The sequence below is a fragment of the Grampus griseus genome, assembly GCF_964374135.1.
Source record: "Grampus griseus genome assembly, chromosome: 17".
Taxonomy (NCBI): Eukaryota; Metazoa; Chordata; class Mammalia; order Artiodactyla; family Delphinidae; genus Grampus; species Grampus griseus.
In genome coordinates, this window is record NC_139011.1 from 16,116,248 (window position 1) to 16,128,357 (window position 12,110).

The window sequence follows — 12,110 nt, forward strand, 5'->3', positions numbered from 1 at the left end:
TTTCCCCTCGAGGTTGGAAGCTTCCTTGAAGGGGTGCCTCTGTCGGGACTTGGGAGAACTTTTGGCTGCCGCCACCGGCACAGAGACGGCGGCCCCTTTCTCAATTCAGTGGCACCTGAAAAGTATCAGGAGGCCCATTAGGGATATCGGATGTCACAGGTGTTGAGTGGATCTTAGCATGTTGTTTAGGAATGTTTTCTAGCACACACTTGTGGCGTTCGCCATAAATAAACATAAAAGAGCGGTTCCCGGGTGTTCCTGTTTTTTGGGGGGACTTGACTAGTTCCTGCATCTCTGAATTATTTGATGTTAATTCAAAAGTCAACTCTAAAAACCCTACGTATCTGCCGCCACAGGAGCGGGTCAGGGGTGGGAGGTGCTATCAATCAGAAATGGGGAATTTCTGTCAGAAATAAAGAGGCAGAAACGGCAGTAGGAAGAACGAAGGCTCCGGAGTGAAACCGAGGTGCTGGCTGGGAGAATGTGGATAAGTTCCTTGGTTTCTGAGTCTCAGTTTCTGGTTTTATAAAAATATAGAGAAGCTTACCTCTCAGGGCCGCTAGGAGAATTGAATGAGACCATCTGTGGCCACAGCGCCCAGCTCAGTCTCTGAACTCAGGAGGCCTGGCTTCCTTCCTTCCTTCCTTCCTTCCTTCCTTCCTTCCTTCCTTCCTTCCTTCCTTCCTTCCTTCCTTCCTTCCTTCCTTCCTCCCTCCCTCCCTCCCTCCCTCCCTCCCTCCCTCCCTCCCTCCCTCCCTCCGTTCCTTCCTCCCTCCCTCCCTCCCTCCCTCCCTCCCCAAAGCTTCTCTTTATGGTTTCAGCATTTCTTCCCCCTTCTCCTTCTCTTGGGCCTCAGGTGGGGGTCAAGCACAGTGGCAACCAACTCAGATGGGCGCTGTCAACTGTTGGTGTTGGTATAGTTTGGGAGAGAAAAGATGGGGACAGGTGGACTTGGGGGCCTCTGGGGGGCTGCCATCCCTAGATACCTCCCACTCAGCGATATGCATCCAGAGCTCACTCTGGACACAGGAACAATTAGCATCCTTATATCCAAATTGAGCAAACACAACTGGTTCAGAATAACTTTTGCCTGCTGTGGAAAGCCATCAGGTTTTCTTTTAGTTTGCCTCTTCTCAACTTTCTGGCTATGCCAAACCTCTTTTGGTTCCTCAGCTGCACCATTCCTTTTCTTGTCTCTGGACCCTTGCTTGGCTCTTCCTTCCACTTGAAACATTCTTTTCCTTGTCTGTGCACTTGGCTAGCTCCTGAGTCAGCTGTCCCTTCCTCCAGGAAGCCTTCCCTGACTTCCAGCCTGGGTGCCCCTCCTGCGTGCATGTCTCCATCATGCCACGGAGCACCCTGGCGAATAAAGGAAGAGCAATTTCCCTTCTTGTTGGTCTGACTGAGCTCTAGGTGAAGGAGGACTCTATCTTCTTCATCCTGTCCTCTCTAGTGCCTAGCACATTCGCCCACATACAGTAGGCGCTCAGGACGTATTTGTTGAATTGAATTGAACCCAACTGTCTACTGTGTGGTAGGTGGAAAAAGCAATCACGTAGACTTATGTTTATGCATCAGAACAATCTGGGATGGAAGATGGGGCAAACTAGGAGCTTTCAGGCAGAATCTGATTGGACAAAAAAAAAAAATTGCTCCTTCATTTCAACAAGGAGGATATGGGCTGGTTTGGTAGGGTCCTTTTTTAAAATTGAATTTGTTACAAATTGCTTCTGTTTTATGTTTTGGTTTTTTGGCCAGTGAGGCATGTGGGATCTCAGCTCGCCGATCAGGGATCGAACCCGCACCCCCTGCATTGGAAGGCAAAGTCTTAACCACTGGACTGCCAGGGTAGTCCCTGGTAGATTCTTATAAGAAGCAAGAAAATGGCTAGAGGGAGGTTGAAACCGTTGTAGCCGGGTGGAGGCGGGTGGTTGGTGCGATGCGTAATGCCCTTTAACCCCTCCTATCACTAGCTCACCTTCCTCACCCGCAACCTGTTACCACTTCCTCCTGCAAAGTTGGAGGAGAAAGACTTGATGGCATTCTGTGATTGGCTGCTCATTAAATTGCTCTTTTAATAGCTGATGGAACCGGCTAAAATAAGGTTTCTAGAGGACTTTATTTATTTGCCAGGTGCCTCGTTTTATTACTGAATAAATGAATTAATGAGGGACATGGCTGGCCAAAGTTGTCCGAGTTCATAAATAAAAAGGTATGGTAGTTTCCAGGGCTCCCTTGGGGACCTTATCAATCTTTCTAGAGGTTTTTTACCTTTCACTATGTTTAAAGGTGACATGGTGGTGGCGCGGGGCTTCCATTGCCTTTTAAGTGACCTCTGGAGAAGCCAAGCCGGGCAGATTGTAAATCGTGCATCTCCCTCCTGGTTCTAAGCTGCCCTTGGCATACTTCGGCTTTGGCCAAGGTAGACCTTTCCCTCCTGTATCCCTCTCTCTACCATCCCCCCCCACCCCGCCCCCTTGTCTAAACGTACCATCAAGAAAGCTGCCATGCTTCAGGCCCTGATTTGCACAGACCTCTGGTGAAGCACAAACACCAAGGGCTTGGGTGGCACGTCCCGTTTTGCGGATGACATGGCCATTAGTGACCATGGTAACCTCCCCTCCCAGGCTTTTGTGGCTCCACAGACCTAATTTACACCAGTCTCTTCCAGATTTGAAGGGGCTCTGGGGACCCCATGAGCACAGCAACAAGCGGGGTTACTTAATGAGACATACATGGGCGCACCTTCCTTTAGCCGCGGCGAGGTAAATACCAGGTACTTTCAAAACCTTTCAGGTTAAAGGAAACAATCCCAAATTTTTATTCAGTAAACGTAGACACTTATTCTTTAAAAAATCCAAAAAGAAAAGAAAAAGACATATCCTTTCATGTTTGTCTCTTACACCAGTGAACACAAAACAGGCCTTGTGTTGTGTTACCTTGTTACTAGACTTTAGAACGGATGGACGCCCCAAAGGCCACAGGCAGTGATGCTGTCACCTATCAGCACTACCTTGCAAATAAAAACATAAAATCTAGCAACACCTATTCTTCTTCCTTTGTCTTAAAAGAGCTTGAAGGAAGAACCCATGATCTGTGTCCATATCTCTGTACCCAACACCTGTATCGACTCTGCCAATAGAAAGAAAGAAACCCAGCCTCCTGCCCTGGCTCCCGGGGGGACAGGTGGCGTTACCTGTCTAGGCCTGGCTGGCCTCAGCAGGGACGCTGTCGGAGTCCGAGTCGGCCAGTTCCGGCGCACCTTCTGCTGCCGTCTGACTCCAGCTGTCCGACCTGTCTGAGACGGCGTCCTCCTCTCCGACCGTCACCTCCACCCAATCCACGATGCCTGATTCCTCATTCTCGTCGCTGCCCTGGCCGTCCCGACTGTTGCCCTCTGATCTGTCCGAGGTGGCCTCCGAGGGCTTTGCCAGCAAACCGTCTCTTGCTTGCTCGCCGCCTGCTTTCATCCTGGGGCCCAGCTTCTCCAAGTCCTCTTTGCAGAGCTTTTTGGGGTCCTTGTGATACTGTGGACCGCCCTCGCTCCCGTTCTTCGAGCTCTCGGCGATGACGGCTTTTGCTGCCCTCCTCGATGGGGCGTCGTAGCCATGATCATCCGCCACGTGCCGCTGCTGGTACCGCTCCAGCCACTTTAAAGTTCCAGTTTTTAGCAAGCATCTGTTTTCCTTGAACCAACGCACGATTTCAGTTCGGACCAGGCCGGTCTTTGCCGCCAGCTGGTCATACTCCTGGGGGGTTGGCCACTGGGTTCTTGCAAACGTGCTCCTCAGGAGATGAACCTGTTCTTGATTTTTTGTAATTGCTGGTGAAGGGCTGGGCAAAGAACCGGGCACCTGGGCGCTGGAGAACTGGTCGAGTCGAGACAGAGCACCATTGGGGGCCACCGAGTCTGGGCCTTTCTTGCTGGACCCCATGGAATCCAGGACGGCCTGTTCCATGCTGTCCCGAAGCTTCCGCCTCTCCAAGAACCAGGAGTCGATCTCTCTCCTGCTCAGCTTGGTCTCCACTCTTAGCCTGTCCAGTTCTGCTTGGGTCGGGAAAGAGCTTTTCAGAAAGCTGTCTTCCAGGATTTTCACCTGACCTTGGCTTTTCTCTTTGAACTTCTGCGGGGCAAAGTCTGGGTACGCGTGGTGAGTACGGCCGTGTCGGGAAGCCGCGATGGCCAGCTGGTCTTTGGCAAGGGATTCGCTGGTGATGTGGACGATGCCCCTTTGACACCGATACCGGTGGTCGCTGAACCACTTCTTGATCTCGCTCCTGGCGAGGCCGGTCACCTCGATGAGCCGGTAGACCTCAGCATCGTCGGGGAACTGGCTCTGGAGGAAGCTCGCCTTGAGGTGTGCGATCTGCTCCTTCGTCTTCTTGCGGTCGCTGGCCGGGGTCAGTGAAGGGTTGGCCACCTTGGGCGGAGGCTCTGGCACTTGAGCGATGTGTGGGCGCTTGGGCTCGGGGGCAGCTTGGGGCGTCGCCAGAGGTCTCTTCTGGCCGTGGTTGGTCACTCCGGCCACGGTGAGCGTGATGGGGGAGCAAGAGACGGTCGTCGGCCCGCTGGTCACCTGAGTCAGCACGAGGCTGGTCTGGCCGAGGATCTGGCACGGAAGCGCTGTCTGGAGGATGGGCTGTGACATCTTGGTGGGGGCCAACTGGGCGGGCAGCACAGTGATCGTTGGGGGCACCGACTGGATGGTGCCATTAAACATCTTCTTCCGGGCCTCTTCCACCTCCTCCGGGGACCAGCTGATGCCATGCTTTAAGCGCTGGGTGGCAAACCAGATTCTGATGTGCTCTTCCGGGTGTTTGGAAGCAGCTGTGAGCCAGGACAGCTCAGCCTGCGTTGGGTAAGGGAACTTGTTGAAGGAGTTGATCATGGTGGCGTTGGTGTCCAGGGCAGAGTTGTATTTGGTAGTGTTCAGCGGCACGGGGACCTTGGGGACAAGGTTGATATTTGGTGGGAGCTGGACAGAAGGCATAACGTGTCCTAAGGTGTCCTGGAGGAGCTCCACGCCCCCGAGTCTTGAGAGGATCTCGGCCGCGTCTGTCACCAGGCGGGTGGTCCCTTCCACGTGGTTCTCGGGGGCAGCCTCCTCTGGCTTCTTGGGCATCTTCTTGGCGTCGGCTTTCGGTTTCCCTGGCTTCATGATGGGGGTTTTACTCACCGAGATCCCGGGGTCATTGTCGCCGCTCCCGGGGCCGCTGGTGGTGAGGGACACGACGTGGTTCGTGGCATCGATGGACTGCTCCAGGACGGTCTGATTGTTGCGCTTAATGAGTTTCAGCTTGAAGTTGGTCTCCCCGGGGTGGAACTTGGAGTTGTGGTCAGACAAGGAGTCGTACTTTTTGGTTGTGAAGTTACATTCAGCACACACGTAGAGCGGGTTGAGAATCACGTTGGGGTGCTGCGTGTCAACGTGCTCCGTGAACTCGTTCAGGTTTTGCGTGGAGTAGGGGCAGTATTTGCATTCATAACCACCTTGGAGTTTTTTGGATTGATTTTCCCCTGTAGACTTCACCTCTATCACTTCATTTTCTTTGGAAGAGTTTTCAGGTTCTGCTGCCCAAGCGTCCTTGGCCATTTCGGGCTGTGGCGTGCCGATTCCTTTCTCTTTGGCCCTGTCTCCTTCCTCGGGCACGTCTTGTTCTACTACTTGTGATGTCCGAACCATGCACGGGGTTGTGGATTTTCGTTTGCTCGCCATGCTGTCTGTCTGTGTGCAATGGCTTATTGGGGGGACGGGGGCGGGTAGGGAAGGGGCAGTGAAAGTTTTGGAACTACTAAGATAAAAGGCTTTTGGCTTTATGCCCCGCTCCAATGGCTTTGGCTTCACTTGAACGCTGAAGTCTGGTGCTTGAGTTTCCAGAATGATTTCAGTGCAGAAGATTGTAACTGTTCCAATGGCTAAACACAAGAGGCAGCATCATACCTGTGGGACAAGAACAAAGAGAGTGTCAGTGTTTCCTCACAGGGCAAAAGGAACTAGCATTTCTTTCTAAGTTGCTCCCATGACCCAGCCCAACTGGCACCCAAAGCAAATACCCAGGTGCGCACAGATGGTGTGAGAGTGGGTACTCCTAAACGTGAAAGATCACATTTTTCTTCTCTTCCATTCTCTGGGAAGGGCAGTGGGGACGGGCCCAGAGCAAGCAAATGAGGATGCAGGTCACTCATTCATGTTTAGAGACCAAGGGATACAGAAAAGCAACAAGGGCACTGAGATCTTATGAAGTGGTGGGTAGGGTGCTGGAGGGCACCTTGCAGTGAGTGTTGGCTGGGTTCGCAAGCCGCTTTTATGGACGGTACATCAGAAGCAAGATGCTTGCCTGGGGCTGGCGAGTGGAATTTATATAGGAGTTAGAAGATGGATATGAATGTTTCGTTTATTAACATAAAGGTAAAATCACTATAGAAAATACAGAAAAGGCATCAAAGTATAAAAAAGAAAAACATCGCCCCAAATATCGTAGTTCCTTCATTTCACTTGAACATTTCCCATTTTCACAAACTTTGAGCAAAAGCATGATTAAGAAATGGCTGCCTGACACTACATTGTAGGGATATACCATACATGATGTAATTAGCCATTGGACTTTTGTTGGACATTTATTCCTAATTTTTGGCTCTTCTGACAACATTGTAGTCAATACCCTTAGTCCTTATTCCTGAAGTGAAAGCACTGGGTCAAAGGAGGTCAACATTTTACATCTCTTGACTCATATGGCCAAGTTTTTGCATCATTTGGCCTTTTCACCGGCAGTGAATGAGTGCCCGACTCACCACTTAGCTTACATGAAATATTACCATGAGAAAGCCTGGCCAATTAGATACGGGAAAACTGCTTTAATATGCTTTGGTGCTTCTCTTGATTGCTAATAAGGGTGAACCGTTTTCAAAGATTCACTTGCCATTTGTATTCTTTTGTGAATTGTGGATTTATGCCATTTTAAAAAAACATACTTTATTATTATTTTTTAAAATTAATTAATTAATTATTTATTTTGGCTGTGCTGGGTCTTAGTTGTGGCACGTGGGATCTTTAGTTGTGGCATGCGGACCTCTTAGTTGCAGCATGCATGCGGGATCTAGTTCCCCGACCAGGGATCGAACCCGGGCCCCCTACATTGGGAGCGCAGGGTCTTACCCACTGGATCACCAGGAAAGTCCCTATGTCATTTTTATATTGTGATGCCCAGTGGTTTTATTATTAATTTATGAGTTCTCTCTATATTAAAAACATTAGTACCTTTCTATATTTGTTGCAAAAATTTTCCAGTCTGTCCTTTACCTTTTAGTTTTGCATATGGTATTTTTTCATGTTTTACAGGTAGAAATTTTTTATTTTTAAATGGCAAATTTATCAGTCTTTTCCTCTTGTGGTTTCTTTCATTGTGATTTTACATTTAGAAGGTGATTCCCTGCTTTGATAGCTGAGACCTATTATTCTATGTTTTCTTAGAGTGTTTTGGCTTTATTTTTTTTGCGTTATGCGGGCCTCTCACTGTTGTGGCCTCTCCCATTGCGGAGCACAGGCTCCGGACGCGCAGGCTCAGTGGCCATGGCTCACGGGCCCAGCCGCTCCGCGGCATGTGGGCTCTTCCTGGACCAGGGCACGAACCCGTGTCCCCTGCATCAGCAGGCGGACTCTCAACCACTGCGCCACCAGGGAAGCGCTTGGCTTTATTTTTTACATATAACTTGTCTGGACTTGAACCGAACTGATCTTGAGGTAAGCTGTGAGATACAATTCTAACCATTTTTCTTGAAAGTTATCAATTATCTCCATAACATGTATAGTGTTATTTATTTCTCACTAATTTGTGAAGCCACCTTGGCCGTACATTAAATTTTTCTATATACTAGGGTGTTTCTGGATTATCTGTTCTCTACCTCTTCTCTAGCTCTTGAGCCTTACTTACACTTATGCTTCACTTAAATTTTTTTTTGTAGATTAGAGCATGTTTTAACATCTGGTAGAGTGAGTTTCTCTTTATCATTCTTCTTTTGCCAAATAAGTCTGGGTTATTCTGATCACCTATTAATGTAAATCAGTTCTCATGAATCAGAATCATCTGCAAAATAAAATTCTGCTAGAATGTTGATTGGAATTGCATTAAACAAATATTAATTTAGGAGTACAGGAACAATTTGCTTATTATAAGGTAGGTTATGTTAACAGAACCCGCACAGGGGAAGTGATGGGCTGGACCACGCTGAGTATCTAAATGCATGGGCTTCCATAGAGGATGGCCTTTCATTGTGTGTTTGGAAACAGGGGTAGCCGACATGACATCCGGAGGAAAGGAGATGGAGGGGATAGCATATCCTCTCCCATCCCTCCCACTGGCCTAGGTTTGAGTTCCACTGAAGAGAGGGCTCAAGGAAGAATTAATGGACTTATTTTCAAGAGCAACCCTCTGGGACTTGGGGCCCCACTTATCTGCTTAGGGGGTCAGGTGACAAACCTGTGCAGGACTCGGGGGAGGGGCATCCCTCCCCTGTGAACCCAGAAATGGCCACTCTGAGGCATTTTCATGCTGGGCAATTTCTTTCTTTCTTTCTTTTTTTAAACACCTTTATTGGAGTATAATTGCTTTACAATTGTGTGTTAGTTTCTGCTTTATAACAAAGTGATGCTGGGCAATTTCATCAGCAGTGGGTGAGGGTCCCTCAGGGCACTGGTGAGGACAGGAGATGGGCACAGCAGAGCAGAGGGTAGCTGTGTCTTTTTGCTGACAACACCCAAATTGACATGTTTAGCCGAACATCAGACTCTTGATTTTCCCCCTCAAACATGGGTCCTGCCCACCCCCCCACCATGTCTACAGCTCTTCATCTCCATCTCTATGGCACACTCAGGCCAAAATCCTCTTTACCTCACCCCCAAATTAGTCCATCAGCGATCCTGTTGACTCTGTCTTCAAAATAAACCCAGTATCGGACCACTTCCATCTCCCGTCTGGAAGCCTCCACAGGCCTCCTGCTTACTTCCTCTCTAGAGCAGCACAGGGATTTTCTTTCTGCTTCTTGATGGGCTTTATTTATGGTTTGAAATTCATTTTGGTACTGAAAAGCAATTAAATGTTATTTTTAATCTCTAAAGGTTTTTTAAAAATCGAAGTATAGTTGGTGTATAATATTATATAAATTACAGGTATACAATGTAGTGATTCACAGTTTTTAAAAGTTATACTCCAGGGGGCTTCCCTGGTGGTGCAGTGGTTGAGAGTCCACCTGCCGATGCAGGGGACAAGGGTTCGAGCCCTGGTCTGGGAAGATCCCACGTGCCGCAGAGCGGCTGGGCCCGTGAGCCATGGCCACTGAGCCTGCGCGTCCGGAGCCTGTGCTCCGGAACGGGAGAGGCCACAACAGTGAGAGGCCTGCGTACCGCACACACACACACAAAACTTGTAAAAAAAAAAAGTTATACTCCATTTATAGTACTACAAAATATTTGCTGTATTCCTCATGGCGTACAATATATCCTTGTAGCTTATTTTATGACTAACAGTTTGTACCTCTTAATCCTCTCCTCCTATCTTGCCCCTCCCCCTTCCCTCTCCCCACTGGTAACCACTGGTTTGTTCTCTGTGAGTCTGCTTCTTTTTCGTTATACTCACTAGTTTGTTGTACTTTTTAGATTCTGCATATAAGTGATTTGTGTTTGTCTTTCTCTGTCTGGCTTACTTCACTGAGCACAATACCCTCCAAATCCATCCATGGTGTTGCAAATGGTAAAATTTCATTCTTTTTAAGGCTGAGTAGTATTCCATTGTGTGTGTGTGTGTGTGTGTGTGTGTGTGTGTGTGTGTGTGTATCACATCTTCTTTATCCATTTATCTGTTGATGGACACATAGGTTGCTTCCATATCTTGGCTATTGTAAATAATGCTGCTATGAACACTGGGGTGCATATATCTTTTCAAATTAGTACTTTTTTTTTTTTTTTTTTTTTTTTTTACAAAATATACGCAGGAGTGGAATTGCTGGGTCATATGGTAGTTCTATTTTTAGTTTTTGAGGAACATCCATACCATTCTCCACAGTGGCTGCACCAATTTACATTCCCACCAACAGTGCATGAGGGTTCCCTTTTCTTCATATCCCTGCCAACATTCGTTATTTGTATTCTTTTTGATGATAGTCATGCAGAGGGAGATTTTAAGGTAGGAATCAGTTCAGGACACTGTACTGCATGAAGCCCTCTCTTGGGTCCCATCAGAGTGAACTCCAACCCCGGCCCCTTCTGGTCCCTGCTCCCCTCCCCACTTGCCCCTATCACTCCGGCTGCTGGAACAGGTGTATCCCTTCCATCACAGGGCCTTTGCCAGGAAGTCCACCCCTAGAGCTCCTCGGTTTTCACGGCTCCATGTGAAAGTCATCCTTCCACAGAGAGGCCTTTCCTGACCAGCATTCCATGTAAAATACTGCCTCTCCCAGTTCCCCAGTCACTCTCTCCCTGCTTTGCTTTCTTCATAGCACTATATATATATATATATATATATATATATATATAGTCATTGAGATATAATTGATTTACAATGTTGTGTTAGTTTCAGGTGTACAGCAAAATTGTTCAGTTATACAGATATATATATATATATATATATATATATATATATATATAGGGTTTTTCCGTAAGATCTTACAGAAAAACCCAAACAAACTTTTTGGCCAACCCAATATATATATATATATATTCCTTTTCAGATTCTTTTCTATTATAGGTTATTATAAGATATTGAGTATAGTTCCCTGCATAGCACTTTTTAATATTCAAAATTTACTTATATATTTTTGTGGTTAAAGGAAGAGGCAGGAGAGAGTATCTACCCATCTTCTCCTAATACAGCAGCCACTGGCCACATGTGCCTCTTTACATTTATATTAATTAAAATTAAATAAAATCTAAGATCCCATTTTCAGTTGCACCAGGCACATTCCGAGTGCTCAGTAGCTGCACGTGGCTGGTGGCTACTGTATTAAGCAATGCGGGCCATCGCTCTCACTGAGGGATGTTCTACCGGACGGCGCTGTTCTAGAATATAAACTCCACAAAGGCAGGAACTCTTCACTGTGATTTCCCCGGAACCTAGAGCGGTATTTGGTCCACAGTATGCTTTCCATAAAGACTGGCTGAACGTTAAATTAACTGCAGAGTGGCTACCCTGAGGGAACTGCTGCTGATGCAGACCAATGATGTACGGGAACATCTCTCGTGGACGCTCAGTGATGTGGGTGCGTGCACGTGTATTGCGTGCATGTACATTGCACGTGTGTGTGCGCACACACGAACATGCCTGCACTTGCACGTATGTGCACATGTTGCACGTGTTGTGTGTGCATGCGCACAAGCCTGCATCTGCACGTATGTGCACGTGTGTGTGTGCACGAGGGCTTCTATGAGCGGAGGAACTCGGTAAGGGAAAGGAGGTCCTACAGTTCTGTAGCGGTTACCACTGACGTAACAGAATGTGGCCAAATCTGTGCCGCCTATCCAAGAGGCCTGGGCCTTTGAATTATGATTTTTAAAAGAGAGGGAGCAGAAGACGACTTTTCTTTTGCAGAACAAAGAAATTGGGCAGGAATAGGTGCAGGGGAGAGCAGAGACTTTTTCACAGAAACTCCTTTATCTAGAATTATTTAAATCTGTTGACAAGTGAGGCCAAGAAATGAGCCAAATTTGTGGTGAAATATCCTAAAAGCTTTTTGATGTTCTAAGAACTGTGGTTCAGAATAGACGGTATCTTCTAAAATGTATTTGGCAACCAGGGGTGAAAACCACAGCAGATTAAAAAGAAGGGAAGATGAAGGAAGGAAAGAGAGGGGTGGGGAGGGCTCAGAAAACAGTGAGCCTTTGAAGAATTCCTCTCCCAAGGTCCCCCCAGTGAAGCTGCAAGAACCACTGCCCTTGGAAGAATAATCCGAGCACAACAAGGGGGTGAGTGTCTGCAGAGCAGTGGAGACTTGGCGTCTGTCTTTCTGAAAGTCTGTGAGCCACCAGTGAGGGGACCAGCGCCACGAGGCCTGCTACTCGCTGGCGTGAAGGCTGCATATTTCTGGCCAAGTCTTCAGGTTCAGGTGTACACTTGCCCAA

General features: G+C 47.8%; 1 protein-coding gene across 1 annotated transcript in view; it reads right to left on the reverse strand.

Moving 5' to 3' along the window:
* Positions 1 to 12,110, reverse strand: part of ZHX2 (zinc fingers and homeoboxes 2) — a 173,004-nt gene that overhangs the window by 10,134 nt on the left and 150,760 nt on the right. The window contains exon 4 of the mRNA XM_082674929.1: positions 3,197 to 5,942. Coding sequence (XP_082531055.1) covers positions 3,201 to 5,717 — 2,517 coding nt within the window. The 5' untranslated portion in view covers positions 5,718 to 5,942 and the 3' untranslated portion in view covers positions 3,197 to 3,200. The remainder of the gene's footprint in view (positions 1 to 3,196; positions 5,943 to 12,110) is intronic.